General features: G+C 41.5%; 1 protein-coding gene across 2 annotated transcripts in view; it reads left to right on the plus strand.

Annotated features, from left to right (window-relative positions):
• Positions 1-27,772, plus strand: part of rbms3 (RNA binding motif, single stranded interacting protein) — a 245,421-nt gene that overhangs the window by 158,154 nt on the left and 59,495 nt on the right. For both annotated transcript variants that reach the window (XM_063899282.1, XM_063899283.1), the window contains 2 exons: positions 21,924-22,081; positions 25,623-25,702. In XM_063899282.1, the coding sequence (XP_063755352.1) occupies positions 21,924-22,081; positions 25,623-25,702 (238 nt within the window). The remainder of the gene's footprint in view (positions 1-21,923; positions 22,082-25,622; positions 25,703-27,772) is intronic.

The following is a 27,772-nucleotide window of genomic DNA, read 5'->3' on the forward strand; positions in this document are numbered from 1 at the left end:
CGCACCCTGGGTGATGCTTACAACATAGGAGTGAGTAATGATGAGAAAAATGGAGGGAGACAGGGAGGGCGGACACATTTCCTCCCTTCTGCCCCCTGATGCCAAGAGTGCAACAGAGGTCACAAAGCAGAAAACACACACATACTAAGGTGGTTTCACTAAAATCTCTTCAAGATATTCTGCTTAGTATGTACTTACATTTCGGTTTTTGTACTTGATTTCTTCGACCAGAAACATGAAAAATCAATGCTAATGAAACATGTATCTGCTGGATGTGTGAATTACGCAACTTTATGCTAAAAACGTTAAAAAATTCACTCCATTTTGTAATTTTTATCACTGTTAAACTTAAAGTATTGCATGAGTATCTTCGCTTCTTCCTTCCTGTTCATGTTTAGTTTTCTTTTTTCATTTGGGTCCAATCCTAGAGGATTTCTTGTTTTCTTGTTCTGTAAAGTCCACAGAGATTTTGGGCTGTAAATACAAAGATGATTTGAAGAGTGCCAGCAGAGAGGTAGGCTGGATTGAAGCAAAACATGATCAGATTGGACAGGACCGAGTAGAACAAAGTGGATTAGAACAAACCAGAACCAAAAAAGAAAAAAGCACAGCCACATGGTTGCATCCTTGCTTTTGTTTAACAGCAGTCGCCTGTTCTGCATCTGAGTCAGAGGTAACAGAGAGAAACAGGGCACCAAAAAAGTCTTAATAAACACGTCACCTTTGTAGTATGATACAGAGTTAAATGCCCTTTCATCAACAGAGGTGGTTAACATTATGTCCATACTTTTTTTTAACGTCTGGCCTCATCAAAAATAATAAGTCTCTCACTGGAATGCTGTCAGTGCTTTGTGTTATTTACAGCCTGGAATTACTTGGTGTTCTGGTTAGGGTTATGTGCCTAGTTTTATATTCTTTACATGTGTATTTTAATACCTCAACAGATGCACATATAAATGAAGGTGTGCAGACCACACACTTTCACACTCACACACAAATGCCTACATGTGTACACAGATTGGCATGCATGTTGCACTGTCTCAAGTAATCCCAGACAGCCTCAGTTTATCTCAAACAGCTTCCAGGTGCACTCAGCTGGCACGCGTTCCTGCAAGACGCAGAACATATATCAGCGCAGCGGTGTTCAAACACACACTTGTACACATCCATGCCCACATACAAGCATTCATATGTCATCCAGGAGACAAAAAAAGAGACGAGAGGCCTCCGTCTCCCTCTAACAAGTCATTTCATCCTGCTGCTGTGTAATCCTCACCATATCTGACAGATGGATCCTATTGTCACCAAAAACTCTGAGCCTCTTTCATGGATGCCTAATGATGTTTTATCACGCTCCTGGCATCATGTTCACATTTCCCTGCTTGTTTAAAAAACGCTGAAAAAACCCCCACCTCACTTCAAAATACTTGTCAGTTAAAGGGGCGATTGATATGCTGTCTTCCCGGCTCCCACCCTCCCCCACTGTCTCTCTTCCTCTTTTCTCCTCATCTCTCTCTCTCTCTTTTCAAGATCTTACATTTTTCGCTAAAGTCCCCTTCTCTCTGTTATCATTCCACCAGAGGCTCTCAAAAGCAGCTTTGATATTGAAAGCAGGCTTGGCTTGAAAGGCAGGGGTTTAGGGGAATGTAAATGCTGGGGGTCTTTTTAAAGGAAGAGATCTTCCAGTTAACGAACACCTCACACTCTGGCGCTTTCTACGCTGCTGACTTTTCTTTATTTTTTTCTTCCTATGTGACAAAATGGAGATGAAAAATGGATTCATGAATGTCTTTTTAGTCATTTGTATGGATTTGGGTCAATTGAAGTTGATGAAATATTCTGACACATACTTACGGGCAAAACCAGTATCAACATTTTATTGAGAGATATTTGACTCGTGCTAAACTATATTCCAGTCAAATACTATTTTAAACTAATATTTGATATTTTTTCGGTGAACATTGTGCATAATGGTGGGAATTTTGGGGGTAAATAGAATTGTGTGGGGTTTCTATCCAGTTATAGTATGTCCGTTGTAGGCACGTTCCACATTTTACCATAATTCCGCTATATGTAAGGATAAGCAAATGTCTCTGAGCTTTAAACATTCTCTTTTATTTAAATTGCTGGGGTGCATTAGAAAAAACTAAAATCCTAATGTCTGAGGCAGCAGCCCCCTGTCATGGTTACAGTGTCATCACATATCAGATTGACGTAGCAGTAGTCAAAGGCTGATGTACTTGTCAGCATGTACAGTCCCAGCACATCCCTGATGGCCCCCTGCTCAGAATCCTGCAGTGCGCTTCTGTTCGAGCTAAGAGAAGGCGTCCTATGGCTATCCCCCGTGTCTCTCTCTCTCTCTCTCTCTCTCTCTCTCTCTCTCTCTCTCTCTCTCTCTCTCTCTCTTCTCTCTATCTCTCTCTCTTTGTGTCTCCTTTGCACCCTGCCAACACATCACATTTGTTCTATCCAGGCTTCCCTCCTGTGGCTCATGGTGCTACTTCAGCTCTGGCATCCATGCCAACTACTGCTGCCCACAAAAAGCACAGTCCACCAGTTTGTCCCAGAATGCCCTTTTACAGCCCAACACTCTTGAGTATTTGGATAGGAAAACAGAAGTAAGAAAGAACATGTCTGTGAAAACAAAAACCCCAAAAAGCACGCTATTTCTCCCTGCATTCTCCCGTACATGGCCTTCCTTCAAATAGGTCCACGCTAATGAGCCCCCAGAGGGTTGTACCTCACAATCGCTCTCTTCAGACGCCATTACGGACAGTGTGGCTTCAAAGTGTTGGGTGAAACCATTATCATAACCGGGGACTGCTACCTGCCTGGATAGCTTTAGACATTAGCAAAACCTGCAGTTTACTAATGGGACTGAATGGACTTGACGTTAGAACAGGACTCGTGGGAGCTGCGTAAGTTCATATCCCGGAGTCTGGACTTCTTTTTTCTTAGATATTTGCTTTGATGTCTCCATTGATGTGGATTTAGATAATAATAATAGGCTGTTCTCTGAGTACATTGTTAAGCAGTGTTTACTTTCTGCTCCTCTGTTCTGTTCTTAACCCAACTTCATTTTTCAAGTCTGTTATCAGCCTCTGCCCTCTCAAGGTCACTGCTCACGATGCATATAATTCTATGGCTAATTAAAAACTCATCATCTCTGTGATGAAAAGATAATGTGATTCTTTTTTTATTTAAAAAAAAAAGCGTATAGACTATCAAAACTGGGACAGTGTTGTTAATATGATGGTATCCTCTGCCAACTGACACTGACATGCACAAGCAAATGTCAAGGTAATGCAGCTGGGCACCCATCAAGTAGGTTAAATTATTGCTAGGCAGCGAGGTGAAAGTCCCAGTGGTAGCTGTCTCTCTGCCTGCCCTAGTGAGCTTTTTCTGTCTGGGATGGCTGAGGGTGGTATGAGGGTTCTGATACCCTGCCGTCACTCGCTCACATCCCGCTGCATCTGGCAGGTGTTGGACCCACGGGAGCGCTGGCTGCACTCGTCTGGCCCGGGAGCTCTGCAGGAGCTGTCAGTCCGCCCAGCTTCATCACTGCTCTTTATCCCTCAGCAGCACTGATGTAGACCTGAAAGTCATACCACACACAACGCCGTACCGTACTGTACTGTTCTGTGCTGTTCTGCACTGGCTCTCAGAACTTATTACTAATATTGCAGTCACAATCCTTTTTAAACATACTTGCTTGACGTACTTGCTCTTATTACAGCCAAAAATATAATAGCACACCTATATTTGTAACATGTTTGTCACAGTTTAATAAGCAGTTATAGATGGTTTATCTAATTATTATAACATATCATGATGTTCTTTGAAATTATCTTACTTCCTTAGCATTTCTCAATTCCTTGATTCCTATAGAATCATGAATTTGTATTTTGAACCAATTAAACCCTCAACAGTTGAGCCAAAAGTCTAATATTTTTGATTGACATAACTTCAGACCACACCAAAAACATAAAAAAAGGTATTTCCTTATAGTTTGGAAAAAGAGTGTCATTCCCATAACATCACTTTATTTCCGAACTAACAAAATGAAAATCCAACAGTTATTGAGATACTTCAGTCCTGACCAAAGTGGTCAACTGACCGGCCGACATTGTAAACCAACGGCACACTGCTTGTGTGGGAAACATATATAAAAAAAACAATAGCTCTACAATAAAAAGTCAATATGCTTTAATCTGTGCTGTCAGGTCTGCTAACAACCTTTTGGGGTCTGTTAAAAGACATCTGAAGTATGATAGAGCTAAATAGCAACTTCATGGCAAGCACTGTAGGAGGTTCACTGCCCTTTGCACAACTGACCAGATAAGTAATCAAGGATGCCCATCTCCAATCTGTCTTCAGCCCTCTAACAGCAGGTTGTTGAACAAATACACCCATTTTCAACAATGATTTGTATATTTTCCGCTGTACTGAGGAGGCAATTTCCTTTGCAGCTCAAGTGGCAGTTGTCTTTTGCCTCCTTGTTCAATTAGAGGGAGTGGGGGGAAAGACAGCTGGAGGGTTGCAGTAATACCTCTGGTCAAAATAAAAGCTTTTTGTGGAGACATCATGTCATCCATCTTCCAGTAAATGATACATCTTCCTCTTACAGCAGTCTGAATGACCTTGTTTGTGTGGCCCTGTTAGTAGTGAGGGAGAGAGTCTGGAAATGAGTCTGGTCATTGTCTGGTGATGCAGGCAGGCACATAGAGAGACAAAGACGGAGAGAGGGTCAGAGAGAAAGGTCTCATCTTTGACCTGCTGCACTCATCAGGGAAGCACCGTGGCACCTTGCATCTGATTAGCCAGACACTCATTACATCTGACCTTGGATCAGACCATTACACAACAGCAATACATTTAAGAGAGGGAAAATGTTATTGCATGTGAAGGCGGAAGCAGATATCCCCCCCCCATAAATATTTTCTCATAGAATGCAAGTTTGGGTTGGGAAGGAAGATTAATATGGGGCGAGGAGAGCGTGCCAGCAAAAAAGCAGGCTAGTGGAATTTAATGAGTTTTGTGTGTCAGCTGGGGAGCCCGCTCGCGCCACGCTAATTACGCTCTGTAACGAACTGAAATCTGTGGAGCATCGCAGGAAGACAAAGGCTCTGAGCAGTCCGGCAGCACGCGGCAGGCAAAACAAAAGAGCTGCATACACACATTTCCTGCCCACATGGACAGATAGATTGAGTGTGAGAGACAGAGAGATGGAGGCATGCTTACTGTTTTCTTCCAACCTTCCCTGGTTACCACCCCCATGTTAAGGGTAATGAGATGGAGAGCTTGATCTTGAAACAGGCCTCTCCATTAGGCTTGCCAGGCACGTGGCACGATCTCCGGTGGTAGAAACTAAGATGTGCAGAGTAGGTGAGATTTCTCTGGATAATCAAATCAACCTCTGGTGACTTCCTGCAGTTCCAACTCTTTAACTAGATAAACAAAGACCACATACACACACAAACAAATGACCCACGCATTATGGGCAACAGTGCCCCCCTTTGATAAGGAGGCCAACTGCAGGGTTTGATGAGGAAGTCTCAGCTCTTGAAATGGGTGTGTGTCTCTTCCCTTCATTAAGCTGCCAGTGCCTGCAGGAAATCTAATACTCTTCCCACGCCACAGCGCACAAACAGCAAACAATCAGGCTGACTTTCAACTGTGACTTTCAGTAGAATGAAACCAGCCCAGCATCTATCTCTCTCTCTCTCTCTCTGACGCTCATTCTCTTTCAGCCTCTCTCAGAGTCTCTTTCAAGTTGGACGGAGAATTTGCTTCTGGCACAGTTTAAATGAAACTTGCCCTCTTACCGATGGATTCTAACCTTTAATATTTTGGCTCTTTGTTGGAAGTGTGTATCCAACTTTCATCATGAAATATGTATAGTTATCACCCTGTGGCTCCCTAACCCTCAATATGAAATGTTTGTGCGTCGCTCAGCCCAAAGCCCAAGCTACCGTTAGATGATGCGATTGAAATTCAACTTTGACTCATTACTGTTTATAAGTCATGCTCCAGTAATTGGAACATTTTTCCAAACCCTGCTTGCGTGTATTGCCTCACCTGACATCATACTTTCAGTATTGCCAGCATGCAACAGCATTTGACTCTACCCCTCATAATTTGTTTGTGTGTTTACAATGCCAAATTCGTTAAAGCCAAAGCAACCGAATGCGTGACTGCGGAACTCGTCCTCCCATGCCTCCCTACTGACTAGTGGACTCTCTTCCAGCTGATTCTCCCGTGTGGAAAAGCCCCCTAGCCCCGTCTGCATTCCTTTCCAACTAAGCCAGCATCATCTGATTCCAATTACTCTAATTATAGCAGCCAGGGATGTGAGTGAGAGAAGGGCGAAAGAGGCAGGGAAAGAGAGAAGAACATGGCAAGCCGTCACATTGAACAGAGCAGGAATGTAGGAGCCTTAAGGTGAATGCAATGGCAACAACAACAGAAACTTAACAACAAAAAGTGCTTCACGGCAACAGCTGTGAAGATTTCAGTCAAACAAATGGCTGTAGTAGGTAAGGGTGGAAACACATGCTAGTGACAGACCGTGCAATCAGGCAGCACACACTTAACAAGGTCAGACTAATGGAAGAACATGGGTGTTGTTAATCACAATATGACGTGATGAAACTAATCCCCTTGGTTTGTCTTGTAAAAGGACGTCTTATAACAAATCCCTCCATCCTGTCTGAAGTCATGTTTGACACCTGCAGCCCCCCGTAGCAATCGCTGATATCTTTACACTGAATGATACCGTTCCTACGCTGGCAGCTGCCAGTGCTGCGGGTCATCCAGATTTGTTTTTACAGCCGACTGCCCAGGGGGAGATGCCATAGCGATGGAATGCCCTGTTTTCAAGACTTGTTTGAGAACGTAAACACATTTTTCTCGCTGAAACTCTTTCTAATTCTCTTCATGCCTGTCTGTGTTTCTTCATCTCTGCTCCTTGCTCGAAAAACCTTCTTTCCAACCATTGCCTAAACACTTTACAGCGTAATATAATTCATTCACTACATTTCTTCAATCCTTTATAGCCTATGCATTTCTGGCATCTTGTTTGTTTTATTCGATGTGAAAAAGTTCCTTTTTAATATACGCGTATGCACATGGACTCACACACAGCGTCATGTTAGGATGAAAGACTTATTTGACAGCTGCGGCATCAAACGGCGGGCCCTGTTAATGATGCAGGCACTCTCAAATTAAGAGCTCATTAGATGCCATCCAGATAACACACTGATGAGCCAAGACGGTTTGTTGAAGGATTTATAGAGTAGGCTAGTGTTTCGTCGGAGTGATTATTGTGCAGCCTTGTGCAATGGGCTATGACATCTCCTCCTTGGGCGCTGTTGTTATTCTCTGTGTCTTTGAACTGAACTCATAGACAAAACATCTTTGCACATAAGGAAGACTTTTTTTCGTTGTAGTAGACCGTCATAATGTCCTCTTGAATAGATAGCAATGATGGTTAATGGACGGATTATGGAAATGCTGAGACCTTCTGGGACACGTGTGGCAGTTAATTATCTGGAGACATAACGCAGGTGTTGACATCAGATGACTGCTTTATTTAAAGTCTCCGCATGTGACTTTCCATGACGACCTCTGGATAAGGTGACCCTCTCCCATCTTGCAGAGATGCTTCTCTCCGTTTCTCTTCCTCTGTTTCTCAAGACTCATCATCTGCACACTGATGTCCCTGTCACTGCTGCCAAGACCCATGTGACATATGTCTCCACTCTTCTATGCTTTTGGCTCACAAACCAGGGACACCTTTCCCTTTACCCACAAACCATCTCTCATCCATTTTCCTATTATTATGCTTAGCTGACACTTATCACTTGTGATATCAGGGCTTCAGACACAGTTATCTTTAAAATATGCGAGATCAAATTTCACATGGTTGCATTCATGTGATTGCATTTTAATCATGGTAATTGGTGTCCCAGTTGGAGCAGAGACATCAGCCACTGTCTATTGACATGAGCAAGTGAGTGTTGAGCAGTTTAACAAGCTCCACCCTCCCTATTCGCTCATCCCAGGGCCATACCCACTGCTCCTTTATACCTGAGTGATTCAAAGGTGCAACCTCTAGGCAAAAGATCAGGTCCACCATTGTCAATGTTGAGATCACAACAGAGAGAATTTTCTTTAAACTTTTTAAATTGTTGATGCTGTTTGTTCAGAATCTGCAGCTGAATTATTTTACATTCTGCCCCCTGTTCATGGGCTTGATAACATCTTGTTGGTACGAAGCGTTTATTACGTGAACACAGGATACACAGGGTACATGACATGTGTTAAACAAATATCCAAGAGGCAAGATTTCTTCAGGGTCATATAATGTGTCCTATATCAGATATATAGTCTCATTGGGAAGTCTGAATAAAACCTGAATACTCTTTTCAGGTTTAGATTTGTGGTCACATGTTAACACATTCAGTGACATTTTGTACATAGAATACTGGTGAATCTGAATATCCACATTTTTCTGTTGAACATTCATATACATAGATCAGAGCTCTTGAGCTTCAGTCAAGAATGTAATGCATGAATTCAAAAGTCCAGTAAAGCATTGTGTCACCACTGCACTTTTGGTGTTTACAGGCTTTTTTACCCCATCCCAACTCCACCTGAGCAACATTAAAGCACTAGGGCAGTTGTTTTTGTTTTTACTAGATTTTTTATTACCGCCCTAGTGGCTATGTTTATCCCTTCTCCCTCTTTCTGTATTCCTCTCATGTGGATCTCCCTTCATAACTTTACCATCTTGGAGGCATACATGCAAAGTTCTCTTTCTTGCTTCTTTTGTTTCTATTCCTCTCTCTCCTTTGCCAATGAGGACCATAAAGAGGAAACCCTTTAGGTGCTTTCCAAATTTTCATAGAATAGGAGTGATGAAGCCGCTGAACTCGGTGGGGCACCAAGGGTGGGTCGTTAGTTTGCTTCCGCTGTATCATTAGCGTCCATAACAAACACATTATCTCCCGCTGAACCGCCCCTCTTCCAGGCCATTTAGGGTGAGAATTAGACTGTAACAAGCAGCCTTCACTACTATATAGGTCATGTATTGCTAATGACGCCCTAACTGAAATAAACACCGTGGGATTGGATTTGGGTTTGGAACCTGACTCTACTGTTGTTCATGGGTCAACAGCATCACTTACAGCTGTGGAAAATTACCACAGAAATATATATTTTTCTTTTTAATGGTTGCACTTTGGGAGCTTTACAGTTTTTATTGTCTAGGTATATGGGGTGTTGGTAGTGGGCGCCATACTGCTAAGAGGCGATTCCCTTAACTGATTCTTAATCTTGAAACAACCCATGTCCTACAACGAATTATTGATAGTATGTCTTTATATGTAAATGTATTTCTTATCTGAAATGTTAAAATGAGCAACAACACCAAAAAAAGCTTGCAAATAGTAACACACTCAATACCTGCAGTCAAATCACTGAATAGTCAGTATCAGCACGCAAGCAGATTCATTTGTATTTAAAAAGAATGAAAGATAACACACTAATAATAGTTATATCTGAGCAGTCTAACTGTGTCTACCTGTATCCATTCCTTGAAGGTCAAACACATTGTGTAATTTATATTTTTGGCTCAGTTATATTTATAACATTGATTTCACCACTGCATTGTGTACACACCACTTCTTCATAATGGAAATATTTTAGTTGATGTCCAGATGTAAATGTATGCATATTAACAAGGGCCCAGAGGCAGCTGTCCACAGACGGGAAACAAAACGGCTTCTGGGTAGAACACAAGGATGATGTGTAATTATGCGGAGGTCTGTCAGGTCTATTTAATGTTTCAGTAAAATGCTTTTTTTTTTAAAGCATTTTGCCACGAACAAAAACAGATATAGTAGAACCACATTAGATGCATTGTGAGCATGTTCAAATTGATTTGCCATAAAAATGTAAATATTTGCCCATAGATTTCATGAAATCATACACAAAGAACTTCCATAAAAACACCTTAGACCAGGTTTAAATATCCCCCAGTCAAAAAGACTCCAATAGAACATACAGTATTGCATTGCTTCCACAGAAATGCAACGTGAAATCAAACATATAGTATTGCAGTTATCATGCATGAATAAATGAATCTGTTTTGGTCAAATAGAATGCAATCTGTGTGGTTTTTATTGCGTCTGAAGGCACACATTAAAAGTATATGTTTTAGAGTGTGAAGTATGTATTTATACATGTTTATTCTAGCTTTTGTTATCACAATTTATTTAATACAAGAACCTGATTCATAGCAGCATAAACAACCTGTGTTTTGTAACAGGAAGAAACTAATACTGCACATCAGTGTTTTGTAATTGAAAATCATTGCATCGGTTCCACCACTGAACCTGACTGATGTCACATAAATGTTGATTTGTTCTGAGTGGCTTTACCCGCACAACACTTCCATTATTGCTTTTTTATTACTTTTGTTGTTGCTGTTTTCCATTGAGAAATAATTCTTTAATATATATTTCAATATCTCCGCGGCTCTCGCCTCTACCGTGTTGCCATTTCTCCCTCGCAGATGTGAGAGAGCTAAGGCGAGGTATTTCTGCTGCAGTTAGACATATGACGCTCGCAGCGCAGTGTAGTTTCACGTGGCAGCCTTAGTGTTCCCCGGTGAGTAGTGGCACATTAAGGAATAACAAATGAGTCCATGACCCAGGGTAGTTATTCAGGGTGTGTTCGTGGAAATGGCAAACAGCGTATGCTATTTGCTTTGCAGTAGATTCGTAAGCGAAAATTGCATTGTTCCTCCATTTGGAGATCAGATGATGGAGTGTTGAGAGGAACAAAGAGATTGTCACTCTCCTTGTTTCTGATGATGCCGTAGCAGTGCGCTCAAAGGCTCACACATCCTGTCATCTTAACACTGAATTTGGCTCAGTGTGTGTCCGCTTTTTAACCAGATTGTTCTGTGAGTCTATGCCATTGTGCTTGCACATTTTAAAGTCTTTTGAGCATGTGAAGTATTTCATCCATCCTGAAGTGCATGTGACTTAACCTTCCTCCCTGTCTGTAAACTCCGATCCTCTGACCCAGCCTGTCTGGTAAACACATTCTTCACACTGCGCAGAGAGGCTGGGGGAGGGCTCATATGTATGCTGCCTTTTGAAGTCACTTAACATCCGCAGCTATGGCTCATTTGACCCTTGCACCGTGGAGTTAACATGCATGACGACTTTATGATGCAATGAACCCCGCTGAGGGTAGCTCTGAGGATCGTATGTGGAGGAGCTCTGGGAACAGCGTGCATTAAATAGGACAGCCTCTCTGAGGTGAAGAGGAGCATGTTGGAGACACATGAGTTTGTTAGAGCATAGGTCAATGTGAAGCACATTTGGGATCTTGGGAACATAAAGAGGTAGTTCCCAACCTTTTTTGTCCAGTTTTCCACACAGCTTGACCATAAGGGCACCTTGCATAGATGGGATGCCTTCAAGCTATTGTTTACATTTTACTGCAGAACAAACACAGACAGTGGTGAATTCACTTTACACACTGGGACCCTGCAAATATGTTTAAATGTTTTGTAGATTTGGTTAATGTCTTCATATTAATTATATGGAGTTGTAAAAGCTGGACGTTGACTTTTCTGATCATCAATTCAGTTAATATGCTGAAGATAATAATCCAATTGTATGTGTTTTTTACACCTAAATACAGATATTTGTATACATTTTGTAGTATTTTTGTAAAAATGCTTGTACCACCTGTGGATAGAAACCACTGACTTAGAACACATAAAGTAGGGCTGATGGAGATCCTTTCAAAGTTCATGAGTTTCCACATCCATTGACTATAATAACATCGACAAAAAGATAGTGGTCCACCAATTTAAATTGAACAAGTTTTAGTGAAGAAACAAAGAAAAATCATAGCTCTTTGTGCTATTGTTTAAACTTGTTTGTTTGTTGTAGAGCTATTGTGAAGCTAGAAGTTGAATTGGGTACTCATACCCTTTATAGTTCAAGAATCAAAATTACCACTCCTCCAAAACAATAGCTGAATGGAAAGGTCTGACCTAACATGAATGGCATCGCTAGGGAAAGTGCACAATCATCATAGAAAGTGAATGTGTGTTCACCAGTAGGAATGCATGCCCCACATTGAAAGCAATGTCCTCTAACATAAGTAGCCAAGCACTTCTTTTCTTTTTTTTGGAATGACGGGTATTAAATAGCAATAACTCTCCGAAGACTTTCTTTGGTGACAAGGCAAAGCCTTCACCAAATATCAAAGGCTTTTCTTTTGGCATATTGCCCTCTACAAGGATTACATTACATTACAGGATGACATGTGTTCAGTTTGATGTCATTGTCATCTCCGCCCAAAGTCAATTATCAGGTGTTTGTAACTGTGTGGACTACAATTAGTGAATCAGCATAATAGTGATTTGAAAAAAGAAAGAGATGTTTACAAAAAGACTGTTAAAAGATGAAGTAAAGCAATGTGGGATATCTCTTCTGCAGTAGTAAAAAGTGATGGTAATCTACAAATATACTGGGTTTTCTGTTCGGTTCACTGAGATCCTCATGTTGGTCAATGTTTGAAATCAAACAGCTATCCATCGTTTCCTTTAAACACCCCCTACTTTCTATCCAAAACCATCACCAGCACCCTCCGCCTCCACATGATGTCAGCCAGGAGGAATTCAATCTCAGAAATGATATCATGAATGATGCATGCGACGGAAAAATGCATTTACCCTGGCGACAACACAATGAGCTGTTGTTGCAAACACCGTAATGGAAAAATATGAAGGTTACGGTGATGAAAATGTATTACGAAACTGGGAAGACATTTGTGAATGTTGTATACTCCTTAGCCGAGGGAGCACAGCCGAGGACATAACCACAGCTTATAAGGAAATTCCTCAATATTTCTACAAAGGCGGGATAAATTGGACTTGAAGTCCTCAGGGAACATAGCAAAAAGTGTCTTCGCATGCATGTGTCCCTTCCCACTTGCACTATGCATGCATGAGTTTTGTCTCCTTTTGCTCCTGCTCAGGGGTAAGGCGGGTGTGCCCGTCTTCCATGTTAATAATGAATTTTTGATTTGAGCTCCACATGAAATTTTAATCTCTGGAATATTAGCTCACCGAGGGAGATACAAAATCAAATCAGGGGGTCGTGATTAAGCGGGTGAAGCGCATATCGACCCATTTAAATTCACATTAACCTGGCATCAAAATGTATGAGCCATGACATTGATGGCAGACATAATTTAGTAGTGTTATGTCTGTTTTGCAAAGTAAAACTGTGATCTCTACAACATACACCCGTAGAAGAGGGAATATTACACTTGATACCAGATGATGCTAGGAAACATAAAAGGATATGGGTTTTTTTTTCTTATCAACAAATCCCTTGATACTAACAATATTAAAAACATGCTTTTGTACCAAAGACTATTGTGACTTCTCCTTTAAACAACTCAATAGCTGTTGAAATTAAAACCCATCACTGATCCACAACGTTGCACTTGGTGAAATGATAACTCATTAAGATGAAGTTAATTTTGAGTCAATCCAGCAGTCACGGTTCAGGTGCAGTAAAGATGCACCAGAGCCCCAAATGTGTGATAATCAGCAGCTGGGAATATTCTACAAAAAATGCACTATTTGTTTCTGTTTGAGTAAAACTTTAAGAAACATCCCAACCCCCTGCTGTAAAAGCAGATAACTCTGCTTTTTTTTATTTTTTTTTAATAAAACTATTTTTGGACATTTTTTACAAAATACATGTCATTTCTATTGCACGACTTTGTTACCTGCTATGCCACTTTAGCTCTAACGCTGTAAATGTCCCCGCTGTAGGACTATATTGATACTTACACTGATTCTTATTTGATGGCCACACACAGTGTAGCAAGCTATTCAGAGAAACTAAAATGTAGTTGTTGATGGTCTTGTCATAGCATGTATAGACAATAACTTAAAATATAGAATAACGATAGCAATTCGCTTTATTCCGTTTTTGAAGCTGACATTCAATCTTTATGTCATGGTAGTGATCCACAGAATATACATTTTAAATGTCACACCTTATCAGAATTCGTATGAAGTGTTTGACCTTGAATGTCCTCTATACGGCCCATTATCCTTCTTGTATCTTTGCTTGAATTACAGAACATGCACGACACAGGTAAATGTCACATTGAAGGACATACCATAACCCTGTTTTATGCCATAGCGCTCCCAGAGCCTTATGGGGATGAATATTTCACCAGCTACACCAGCAGAGAGTAGGCCCAGCTGAGAGAGTTAGTAAAACAAAGCCCTACCGCTGTGTTAGCAAACTCAAAGGCTCAATAATGTATCACCCACTTTTGTTCCTTCCACAGCATCTATCATCTCAGCATAATACAGAGTAGCGAGAAAGCCATTTTCCATGAGCAGTAATGAGACAGAGATTTACTACGTGTGCCTGTTTGTGTATATAGTCACATGTATGAGAAGCAGTGCCGTGCAGGACCTGTGTGTGTATGTGTGCTTATGTGAGTGAATGAGTGTAGATCTTAAAACCAAACTAAACACCTCAGTGCCTCTGGGCCAATAGGACACACTTAGTTGTCATTGGCTTGGATTGCACTCTTGGGGAAAATTCAGCCGCTGAATAATGTGATGTATTAAGCCGTGCTCTGCAGCAACGTATGGTAATTTGTAAGATTTTTATTTAATCAGGTAACATTGTATTCCAGCTGAATGGAACATTGCCTGAGCAAGGTGAACCTATAATCTTGCTCCTGAGCTTCATATTTAGCTATTTTTATCTTTTGTAACTTATTAAAAAAGCTTTGTACCTTGTGAAAAACTTTGAATGACTTTTTGGTTTGAAAATGACAGAGTTTAATTAATGGGAAAAGGCAACCATCTGTTTGTGCAAATAACTGTAATTACTGATGAGTTTGGTTTAATACAGCGAAGATGATAATAGATCAGAAGGTGGACTGTGTCTATTTTACACCAATAAACAGTTAATTATATTTGAATACAAAAAGATGCAGTTAATCATATTGAATAAAAAAGTGTCATGGTGTTGTTGCCTTACATAAAATGATGACGATTAGTTCCATTTAGTTAGGTATGCAGAATTTAAATCTGTGGAAGAGAAAGCCTTTGTATTGATGTGTATATTCCAAGTTAAGGTACTTAAATTAATTTCGGAAAATAAAAGTATAAATTGAATCAGAATACCTTTATTCGTCCCACAGAGGGGAAATTTAAATGTGTTACATCAAGTACAGAGCCAAACATAGCTTGATATTAATTAAGAAGCATGCTTAAATATTACATTTAAAAGTAGAAATCACACAACTTACAAAATACACATCCAGTACCAGTTACAGTTCTGAGATAGCAGCCAGGTGAAAGAATTAAAGGTGGAAGTACATATTCCATAGCTATTTATGGTGTATATTTGTTGCACATAGTATATCAGGCATAAGGATCGGTCCTTTCCTAGTTCATGAAATTAATATTTGGGGAAAAAGGGAAAATATTCTGTGATTAATTTGATTTCCCTGTCTACATTTAAATAGCTTTTACATACTAGAAATTTCCCAAAAAGTATAGTAAAAAATGTGTAGGGGTTTGTAGGATACGTTTGGATTACAGAAGGAATTGTATTAATAAAAAAATCAAATATCTTGGGATAATATGTGGGAAACTGCAATAAGAAAAAAACATTGGTGTACGATTATCTCATCTTTCCACATCCTCTTAAAGATTTTGCTGTGCAGGTTTTAATGGAAATTGTAATCTATAACAGAACAATGAGGTTTAATCTAGTTTTCTGACAACTATAACTATATATATATAGCCCACACGGAATGTTTTCCTTGTTTTTCCTATACCCCTGCCAATACCCATTTATTGCAGCGATATTTAAAGCGGTGTTTAAATGACAGGTGTTTTCGGCGGTTTGTTCAAACATAATATGGTAATTGGATTGATAATGGCTGCCCTGGGTGATGGCACAGATTCTCCTTCTCACAGCTCTTTGTTTCAAACAGAAGGTTTGAATCAGAAACCCCCCCCCCCCCCCAAGTGAGCAGCAGAAGGACCTTGCGCGTTACCAGCTTGCAATCCCGCTTTTCTTTTACTCCATAGCATGCTGTTCTCTGACTGAGCGTGTCTATGTTGGAGACGTTTGTGCATATGTTGGATTGTAATGTGCAGTTGTATATCTTTGCCTGTTTTTGAAGATGTGTCAGAATGAGAGAATTCAATCTGTGAATGTTTCACAGCAGTCTGTCTGAAGAATACATGTTGGTAGAAAATATACTTTGATCCTTGCGTTCTCTGTGATCCTTTTGTACTAATGCAGGCTGGAAAATAAGATTATTTTTCTATGTGCAGAGACTTCCAAAATCTTTTTCTGCCACCCAATTCTGCCCCCCACCATGAATCCTTGTACATGTAGTTTAAAGCCTCCTGCAGTTTGGCTCTGTATCCCCAGTATAAGTGGCTGCAGTGGACAGAGGCAGGCCGTGATAAGGACACACTGTGAGGTAAAGTCTTGGATGTGGATGGGGTTTGAAGTTTCACAATAGGGGCTTGATAACAGGCCTAGTGAGGGGGGGAAGCGTTAAACAACAGCCTCTACAAGGGGAAAAGTAGAGTAATTCTGCCAATGCTTCATCGGTGCTAAATGTGGAAGTGTGGCTTTCTCATCAAAGGCTGGTGAGCTGCCCGCCTGACTTTGCCTTCTGCTGTCTGACCAGCTGACTAGCTGGCTGACAAAATGATAGCTCCTTTGTACTTCTACCTTTTTGTCTCTGAATTTTCTGGCTTCTCACAAATTGAACTCAAGCTTTTGAAGTGAGTTGATGCGCTCAAATTCTCCTGCCCGCTCCTGCACCCCCCTCTACTCCTTCCTTCCACTTGGTCGGCCCGGTTGTCTTCTTCTGAATGCATTCTGCAGACTCAGACTCCGACAGAAAGATCTGAGTGCACATCCTGAACCTATATACAACAGAACAGAAACGCTCCCTCTGGCATCACCGAACTTGTCAGCAACATACCCTCACGGCAGCAGCAACACTGCAACTACTGCTTCCTTGCACTTTTTTCCAACGAGACAACACGGAACCCCATTGTCTTTCCATTTAATTGTGCTCCTACAGGCTGCTGGTAAATCACACAACAGGCCAGAGCGGCATACCGCAGGGAGGTAAATGGTGTGGTCTGAAACGAAGAATCGGATATACGTTCATACAGAACCCCTTGTAGTGTGTACCGGTGCTTAGAGGAGCAGCTGAGAAGCCCTGTAGAGCCAATTACACACACAGCTTTAATCTCTTGAGCAAGCTGAAGGGATTGAGGGATGGAGAAGAATGAGTGGATAGGAGATGGCGATAGTAGGATAGGAATGACAAGCAGGAATGGATTGATGAGAAGAAGTAAGGGAAGTCTAGGGAGAAACAGCGGGAGGCTGATTTGGAAAGAGTTGGACAAAGAGAGGCCCAGTGGTTTGAAAAAGGGAGAAAAGACGAACAGAATGAAGTAAAGGAATCTCGTGGTTATGGTGTGAAAAAAGATTGAGTGTTCGCAAGAGTGTGCGGGCAGCTCTGAGCCTCGACGTGGCGTTAGATGGAGTGCCCCCAGTCAAGACACATATATCCGTCTAACTTTTATCAGTTAAATGGAAACAGCCCTGAGAGCCCCATAGGCGTAACGTGAGACTTCATACACCTGATGTTTTTTTCCCCCCTCAAGCGTTGTCAAAGGCAACAAGGTCTCCCTTTAATGTGTTATATCTGCCTGTCATGTCAGCTTCTTCCGTCTCTGTCTTCCTCTGTCTTACCTTTTCAATCTTTCACCTTTAGCATTGAGATCTATAACTCCTTTTTTCTCTTCTTACTTTCCTTATTTTTGTTGTTTAACCCAGATCCTGGCTTTCTCGTTTTTTCTTCTCTCTACTAATACTCCCCCCTCCCCTCCACCATAGTAATGTTCTCAGAAATTACACTGAGGTAAACAGAGCAGGGTGTCGAAATGAAATAACAGCTACAGGCCTGTCAGCTCTAGCGAGTGGGCCATCCATCAGCGGGAAATGACATGTTGGCTGCCCCCACCCCCACCCCCTCCTGTCACACACACACAGTTGGATTTATCCTGTCCTCCTGGTGGCAAGGTGAAGGAATTATGCTCATCAAAGGCGTAGCGTAGCCTGGAGCCTTTCCATTAGCCTTCTACAACACTGGTCAATGGCGTTGGGACAGCCATTGACGCACACACTCATAGACACCTGCGCAGCTTTACACTATATAGATTTGAAGGAATAAACGCATAATTATTCTGGGATGGGATATATACACAGGTACACACACGCACACACACCCTGATTACCGTTTCATTCATAGCCTGACAGCAGAGCGTGTGCGAAGGCTGACATTAAAGGAAATTAAATCTCCTTGTGGAATGGGGCAGCCCATCTCACCTCGCGTCAAAATGCTCCCATTTCCACTCCTCTCGTGTAACCTTCTCATCTGGGTATTTAGGGCTTTGTGGTGCGGAACGTCATCAAAGAGAAAACTTAGCGAGGCGGCCGCGCGTAGATGAGGCCTCCCAGCGTTAATCCCCCAGCAAACAGAGCCCCTCTACTATTAGCCCACGCACACAAATTAGCGCTTCACGTTCTGTCGCACTCTTTCACCGCGAGTACTGTCACATGCTTATAGTAGAAAGTGCTTTTATTGAAAAGCGTGCCCACACACACATAAACTCTCGTATCGTTGGCTTAGCCCAGTGACTGAGTCAGTCAGTTAACTCTTTGATCCAGACCTCCTGTCTGCATTGGAATACATAATCCTGAAAAACATCGCCTCACATAACCACTGAAACTCAAAGGAAAGCACAGCTGCACACCAAAGGGACTTAGTAAGAGAGTGACACGTGTACAGTAGATTTTTTACGGGCAGATTTAATTAAGCCTCATTCACTTCCAAATCCTGTGTTATACAAATTCTTGTGAAGGCTTTCCGAAGCACGTAAATGTGACAAACCTGCGGAGGAAGGAGCAATATAGTTTGCCCTGAAGTTAATTAATTGAGTTCCTGGTTAAAAGAGAAAGTGTCAGTTTTCCCGCTTTCAAGTTGGGCACCAGCTCTCTCCCAAAGGCTTTAATCAGATCAAACATGTCCTGTCAGATAAGACAGCTAATTAATCATGGGAGGGACCAGTCTTCTCCTCTGACAGATGTAGAGATGGAGGCACAAACCTGGTGGAGGCACTTCCTCTCCTCCTTCCTAACCCTAACCCTCCACCATAAACAGAAAGCAAAACACGACAGAGTTAGACAGCGTTGCCTGTGGTAAATTGTAGAGAGGCTGTGAAGATTCTCAAAGATGGTGTTTACATCCAGGCAGCAACTGAAGTATCTCCACAACCCCCCACTGAGAAGACAACAGACTTCTGTTCTGAAGTTGCTGTTTACAGTACTGCATATGCGTGTGAAAAACATCACTTCAACTGAATTCAAAGTAAAGTAATGCTATAAGCAGATAACAGCTAACATTGTGGTTTAGTAATAAAAACGTGTTAAAGTCTTGTTTGTTGTCTTATTTTTGACTTTGGGCAAAAGTTCTTCATACTTGCCTTTGCTTAAATTCTTCTCTTATTGCCACTTCTTAAGGTTTATGAGACTAATTTTGCACAATCATGAACTAAATGAAAAGCATTCATGAACTAAATGAAAAGCATTCTTTGCCTCTATTGTCCTTACATGCATTTAATAGATGTACGTCTTGCTAAATTGCTAGTGTTATTCATGATAGATATAATAGCCCTCCATATATAATAGAGCCCAACCATCACACATATTTTTGTCTTCCATTTGGCAATGCTCCTTTCAAAGGCCCCCCACTGCTCACACTATTGATCTAAACTAGAATAATGTGTAACCATCTGTTATTATGGGTGAGGGGATGTTAACTTTTGATTTATTGCATTAAATACATACGTTTCAGTTAAATTCACAATGGCATTCTAAAATCCTACAGCTAGAAACTACCAAAAAGATCACATCTATTCATTTTCTTTTAGTTGAATACACACAAATTGACCGACCCTCATTTGAATTTGGATGGTACAAGATTAATCATCCACAAATACCTGTAAGTAGAAATGGATGTAGAATGATCAACATGTTCCCTCATCACATTACGCTTGCCGCAAACCACAACATGGATGCCTTTTTGTAATATTGCTTTTTCCCTTGTTAGCTTTAAACCGCGTCAGGCTGGCTGCTGTTGCAGGAAAGCTTGTGAGATGTGGATGTTGGATAAAGACGAGATGTGATGAATGAGGGCTGGGAGCTGATCAGAATCTGGTCGGCTGCTTGATTGGATAGTTTACTTACAACATGGGCGGGAGTGTGGATCGAATGAGATTTGATATGCGAGAAAGAATGTGCTGACGTGCATACAGCATCATTAAGATACATATTTAGAGATAAGGATGACATAATGTAGTTTAATGCTTAATTTAGAGACTTGTAGCATAGATGGATGGATAGCTGTTTGACGTTCTTTGTGGCTGCCTGGCTCAGTGACAGATTGACTCATGGGGCTGGGGCTGCTGTTTCCAGCTGTTCTACTGTAGAGCTCTCAGGGCCCTCTGCTACCTCAGGCTCAACCCACCACCAGCTGTGCAGCTTCACATAGCTAGCAGTAGCCTCTGGGCACAACACAGAAAATGCTGTTGTACCATACACACTACACAGCTTCTGACTCTCACTTTCTATCTCTCCTTCACTTTCAACCTAAAAGGGATATGTTGCGAAGAGCCTTTTTCAGTGCTTTTCAGAAGGGCCTACTAACCCACAAACAGAGAAATAGAACAACCGTGTTGCAGGCGGTAATGGTCAGAAAACGTTATATTCAGCAAGTCAACCAGATTCGGCCCCTTCTTATTTCAGATGCAGATTCATGTGAATATATGAACCCCATATTTGAGTTTCTTCTTCCACACCTCAAGAACTTCCTTTGCATTATTGCAATTGGCTTTTCAGGGAAGGGTGCTTAAAAAGACAGGCGCTACAATAGTGTTTTTGCATAGGCTGAAAACAGGTTTATTCTCACACAAAGTTTAAGTATATATATAAGTGTATATATATACAACTCTCAAAAATTAAGAGTCCCCTCAACATTTTTCTTAAATCTCAATCTCTACATGTATGGCAGCAATTCCAGTGTTTGTTGATTTCCAACACAGAGAAATGTTGTCAGTAGTTTATTATGGAATACAATAAATACTTTTTTAAAAAAATCTTTAAGTCAAAGACAAACCTATAAATAGTAAAACCGGAGAAACTGATAATGCGGCAGTGGTCTCTTAATTTTTTTCGGAGCTTTTATATAAATATATTGGTTTTTTTCTTAGCTTATTACAGCATGTAAACATGTTCTATTTTACACCCAAAATACAAGTATGACCCTGAAAATAAGCATAATATGTCACTTCTTATTGGCTTAAACCCCTTAAGCACCTGACAAACTACAACTACATGTTTAGGATACAACATGTCGATACAGACTTGCACTGTCATTATACTCTCCATTCACGCAAATTCATGCTGTGTATGCCTACGCACTGTGTGTCTGACACATAGAGCCTAAGGCAAAGTGAACTATTGGTGTATGCATATGGCATGTGAGCAGATCAATGTGTGAGTGTCAATAAGGCCAAACGTCATGCGGGTTAGGTTCCAATTGCGATGTATTAGCCCACGAGGCAAAGATGATGCATATTTCATACTTCCTACACTTGTTGGTGATACATTATTTCTCATTTTTTCCTCTCCTTTTCTTTCTCCATCTCCTCTATCCATCCTCCCCTACTCTTCTAACCCCTGGCCCTGCAGCAACAGGAGCAGGACCCCACCAACCTGTACATCTCCAACCTGCCGGTGTCTATGGATGAGCAGGAGCTGGAGAACATGCTGAAGCCCCTGGGTCACGTCATCTCCACGAGGATACTGAGGGATGCCAACGGGGTCAGCAGAGGAGTCGGCTTTGCCAGGTACACGAGAGTAAAGCTCAAGCACAAATTAACCAAAGTGCATGCATTTGCGTGCATATGAATCACTCTAAAAAGATACTAGTCAGATGATCCCGTCTCCAGGCAGTGGAAACTTTAAAAGGTGATTTGTTTGCCAAGTCTATTTGAAAGTGCGTCTGCGACTGGATTAGTTCCTTTTTCATGCCTTTGCATTATAGTCTGTGTGCTTCTGTTTATGTATAGTACATACCTACTTGTGGATGCTTCGTCCACTACATTCTTACTCATTCATGTATACCTTCAATTAATTCTTTGTCCCTAGTATAGTCAGGTCTGCTATATTTCCCCCACAAGTCCTAACACTGAATGGTTTATTTCTTTTTCTACTTAGAAAAGTTTCCACTTCAGCTTGTTAATCCCCCAAAGTCATAAACCGCTCTGTCCTTGTCCTCGCCAGCAGCCACCAGGCTCTCATTGCTCTCCATATCCTCCCCTGTTTACCCAGAGGAGGCCACTGATGGCCGCAGAGCCGCCATCTTGCAGGGATTTTTCTTAATCACCTGCTCAGGCTGAACTCCTCTCCTATTCCCTGCTCTATTACTGAGGGTTACAGCAGGACAGACGAGCACAAACACACACAAACAGGCACTTGCGCACAAATATGAGCATGTGCACAGACATGCCTGTATGAGTGCATAATTGGCCCACATGCATTGACTTGTGCTCATGTACCACCACACACGGTAGTGTGCAGACTCTCACACTTATGCACACAGACCGGTAGGCAGCCTCCTGTGGACCAACAAGCAGAGCACAGCAACAACCTGCCACAGGCCACCTGTTCAAGCAGCCCTCTGCGGGGGAACAGAGACATGATGGAAATGGGAGAGTGAGGCGGCAGGAGAGAGAGGGACATGATGGCCAGGTGAAAATAACTTATCATAGAGGTTATTATAACAAAAAAAGTGAAGGTGATGGGAAGGAGAAGTCGGTATGAGACGGAGAAAGGTTGAAGAAAAGTAATTGAAACAAGTGAATGTGGGTGTCTGACAGTGAATGGGAATGAGTGGTGACTTGGTTAGGGGGAAAAGAAAAAAAGAGATTGTGTAATTGATAAAAAAATAAGCTAAAAAAGATTCAGGGAAAAAAGACACGGATGTGTTTTATGATTTGTAGTTCCTGTTAGCTGTGTCAACAGACAGACAGACAGACAGACAGCTGCTGAGGGTTGGGCCACGAGGGGCATTAGAGAAAGTAAACTGAGCTTAGTGTTTGTGGGCCGATCCATTACTGTTATCAGAGCCCATTACTCCAGCTCTGGCGCTAATCATTGCAGACAGCAGCACCTGATGCCATTAACCAGCAGCACACAGAGAAAGCCAGCCTGCCTCACCGCCTACCTGGCTTGCTCTCTCACTGAATGGCTTCCCCGAAAGTCGCCGGCTTGTTTCTCTATGACTGCATAACAGCCCGTATGCCTTAGTTACTCCTCGTCTACCCACCTGTTTTCTGTCTACCTACCTTTCTTAAAAGAGTGTTGATGAGGAGACGAACAATGAAAAGCCAGAGGGGTTGTGAGGAGGATGGATAAAGAGCGCTGGAGAATAGCATGCGAAGCTGAGCATCAACGCTTCTAGTCTGAGAATCTCTTGAAACTCCGGAGAAGAGTTGTTGGTTCAACCTGTTACTCAGCCCATTTTTAAGATAGACAGCAAAAACAGCACTCTCAAATAAGTGTTGCTTTTGATGAAGCAGTACACAACCAGACTGTATAATTCACACCAAGTAGTTAGGCTTTAGTGAAAAAGATTTTTGGGGGATTTTTATCTCCATTTACTTTCTTTATTATACATATTTGTATCTGTAGATTTAATCTTTAACTATTTCATACAATATTCAGAGCTGGATATCAAACCAAAATTATTTAAATGTTGAAAACCTTGGTAGTCTCTTTTCTTATTGTTTGATCAAATCTAATTTAAATAATGACATTAACAATTGTATTTAGATACGGTTTGGCTTCTTATACATTTAATTGGAGAAGTCTGGTCTCTTTTGTTAAGAGAGATACTAGATATAATATAAAAAATGGCCATCCCCAGCTCTTACTGTATATAACGCATGTTTTAATACATTTGTGTTCATTTTTTTTGCTGCATGTGATTAGGGCCAGTTGAGGGTTCGGCTGAGTCAAGCCAGCTCAGTCTTACCTTATATAAGAGTGGACAGAGGAAAGAAAGGGAGACCTGCGAAAAGGCTGGTTACAGGGTCAGTTTGAGATGGACGACTCCTAGAAATTGTGAAAAATTACATATTCTAAAAAGAGAATCAAGGTGAGGAAAAGGGAGCAGGGTGTCGATGTGCTTAGGATGCACAGAGAAACAAATGGATGCACAAAGAGTGAAGAAAAGGAGGGCACGGAAAGTGAAAGAGATGAGGCGGAAGAGAGATAGGGTAACGGTGAAAGATGGAGAAAAAAACCAAGGTTGAAAGACCGGCAGGAATGAGAGAGACGTCAAAAAGAAGAGGTGCAGATGGGTCGGGAGTAAGATGGATGGGACAGAGAGAGCGATAAAGAATCTATGTTTTAAAAAAAAGTAAGAAACTAGAGATGGGAGACGGATGAGCGAGAAAGAGGACAGAGAAGTGAGAGGCTGACAGGATCACATGAGTATTCTTGGAGGTGAGACCGCAGCAAGCATGAAATCTGGAATGAATTCTGCACATACCAAGAGCATATTACCATGAGCATAGCAATGGCAATCACTCAAGCCTGATTTTAAAAAGACACTCATTTTGAGATGAGTTATTTTGTGACTTTATATCAAATACCTGCATGGTAACAAACCTGGTGTACATTAAAGCATAAGGCTGTGTTTTTATGTCACTGTAACATTAAACACAGACATTCATGTTCCCCTTGGTATGAATTATAATAACTTATATGTGGGTGCATGCAAACATCATATACTTTAGAAAAAAATGGATTGGTTTGATATACTTATGTAAGAGTTTGTATGGGTGAGTCTGTGTGCTTATGATGTGAGAGATCAGAGCTCTCCTGCTGGTTCGGCTGCTCGGCCCACACACTTTTGATCCAGTTGTTGGAAAAGGAAGAGCTAGTCAGTCAGTTTCCTGTGTTTTCCCTTTCTCTCTCTCTCTCTCTCTCTCTCTCTCTCTCTCTCTCTCTCTCTCTCTCTCTCTCTCTCTCTCTCAAACCGGAAATAATTTAGCCTGTTGCTCCATGTGTGAAGACTTTAACTGCAAAATGGAAATAAGCAATGTTGAGTTGATTACAACCACAGCACTGCTCTCAATGGACTCACTTTAAAATATTTTGGTTTACAAAAAGTACCGTGGCGCACATGAGAGTTGAAACTTTATCTCAGAGGTAAGTAACCGTTTATTCTGATAGTGTTTAGTCCCCCAAAAACTCATAATCTTAATCTTAATAATTTAGTGTCAAATAATTGTATTTCCTAAGAAGGACTGTCGACCTTTGCTATGATTGAATAGTGGGTATTCTTTTAAAATGAAACCCTATGTATATTTTTTGTTGCAGGATGGAGTCCACAGAGAAATGCGAGGTAGTGATTCAGCATTTCAATGGAAAATACCTGAAAACCCCGCCAGGCATTCCAGGTGAGTCTCCCCTTCCTTTTGCTTTACATTGTTCTCTCATCACCCCTTTTTATATCCAGCTGGGAAAATGATCACCTTTGCAATGAGAAAACTCCTTTCTTATTCAATTATGGTAATTTCTCATCTCAGATTTGCCGGACAGCTTGATAGATTGTGTACAGCGGTGTTTCTGACACCTGAAGCTAGCTGTGTCTGCAATGGCTGAATAGCTGACGGTTCTGTAAGCCTCCTCCTCTCGCTCAGTCTCTCTTATTCTGTCACCATCTCTTTCTGTCGCTGGTAGCGGTGCTGCTGCAGACTAAAACTTCTTGGGCAGGAGAAAACCCTTTTAATATTCACACTCATGCCTCTGTGCTGTTCTTTGCAATCTACTTAAGAGCTTGCACTCTCCCCTCTTTCCTCTCCTGCTCCGACTTTCTGTTGCTGTGTCTTCTCTCCTTTCTATCTTTCTTTCCTGAAGTCACCCTAGACAGTGGAACAAGCTGGCCAAGGAGAAACCGACAGGGTTGACAGAAAAATATCTCAAAATGAAGACCGATTTCAGGACAAGGCTGTGTGTGAGAACTGTATTTTTTATTCAGGGCTCAAAGTAGCATCACTGTCCCTAAAGTCTAAAACAAAGAGAAATTGGATGTTGGAAATGGACCATTTCCTAAGGGAGTAAGGATGTCAAGAGGGGCTAGCAAAAAGAAAACCAAGGTGGAAAGGAGAATAAAGATATGAAACAAAGAGTCAGAAGGAAAGGCCAGGCGGCAGGAGAACTATGCTGGCTAAGCACTTTTGGGGCCAGTTTCAGCGCTTCTAGAAAGCCTCCCATGGGCCCCAGCAGGACGTGGGGGCCAGACAGGGCCATACTGATGAGATCTCCAACAGCCCTGTTGCAATTTTATTAACAATACTCACGCCTCCAAGCAGCGGGACGAAAACAGACCCATAAATCGCTCGGCAATATACAGTAATTTCCCAGAGAGACTGGATTTAGAATCTCCATATATGCTCATTCCACTGCATAGCCAGCAGCCATTAAAGGCAAGGTGAGTGGTTATATTGAAGTTGAGCCGTAATAGGAAACCTTTAAAGCTGTAATATCAGGCTGACCTTCCCCTTTAAGGGTCTATCCCCCGGCCGCGCAGGCTTTATTATTGTTAATGGATTGTTCAGGCTTGTGCCAAGCATGAAGATTTACAGCCCTGATCGAGGAAATCTTTTGTGGAATTAGGAATAGTTAAGTTTACAATGTCTGATCTGTCCTATCCTGCTATGGTCCCTCCTAAAAGGTGCATGAAATCTTTATTTTTCATGTATACATGTACCTGAATGTACACACGAAAAGTTTGTGTTGTTCATTTGTTGCCATTTGTAATTTCAGGTGATTTGTAAGATCAATTTCTCGGTTAGGCACAATAGGGTGTCATTTTTAATTTGAGTGAACTAAAATTAAATGTACTCACTATAGACCTATACACCAAAATAGTTATTGTTGAAGTGTCCATGTATTAATAAGGTTAGAATTCTCTCCCTCAGATGTTTTAATGGTGCATATAGACAGCAAAAACAGCCCAACCTTTAATGCTTTTACATTAGTTTGCCATTTATAAGAGTTTGGGTGTTGTGGAAGTGCGCTTTTTCCGAATTGATGACACAATGAGTTGCTGTCTGCTAAATGGAGATCTCTCGACATTCCTCTGTTATCAGACTCAGAGGTTGCTCCACAGAGGACCCCAGAGCTGTTTCTCAAACGTGCAGCGAAAAGCCCTTTGTAGATGGAGAGTTGCATGGAGCTGTGTGTGTGTGTGTGTGTGTGCTCTTTTTCACTACATGTGTTTCTTTTTTTTTATAATTTGCGCATATTACGGTTTATGCAGTTTAAAGTGGGAGCATGCACGTAGCATATTTGTGTGCTGACAGAGTCTATGTGCTGTGTTTGTGTGTGTCATGTTGGTGGTATTTCCCCAGAGCCCCTTGCTATGCAGGGCAGCTTCTTCATCCATCCTGCTTTGACAGTTCAGCAGCACCCCCCCCAGGGGCCCTCGCCACACACAGCACATCAGGAGAGTGTGTGTGTACGTG

Source organism: Eleginops maclovinus, chromosome 13 (genome assembly GCF_036324505.1).
Source record: "Eleginops maclovinus isolate JMC-PN-2008 ecotype Puerto Natales chromosome 13, JC_Emac_rtc_rv5, whole genome shotgun sequence".
In the NCBI taxonomy this organism is placed as follows: domain Eukaryota; kingdom Metazoa; phylum Chordata; class Actinopteri; order Perciformes; family Eleginopidae; genus Eleginops; species Eleginops maclovinus.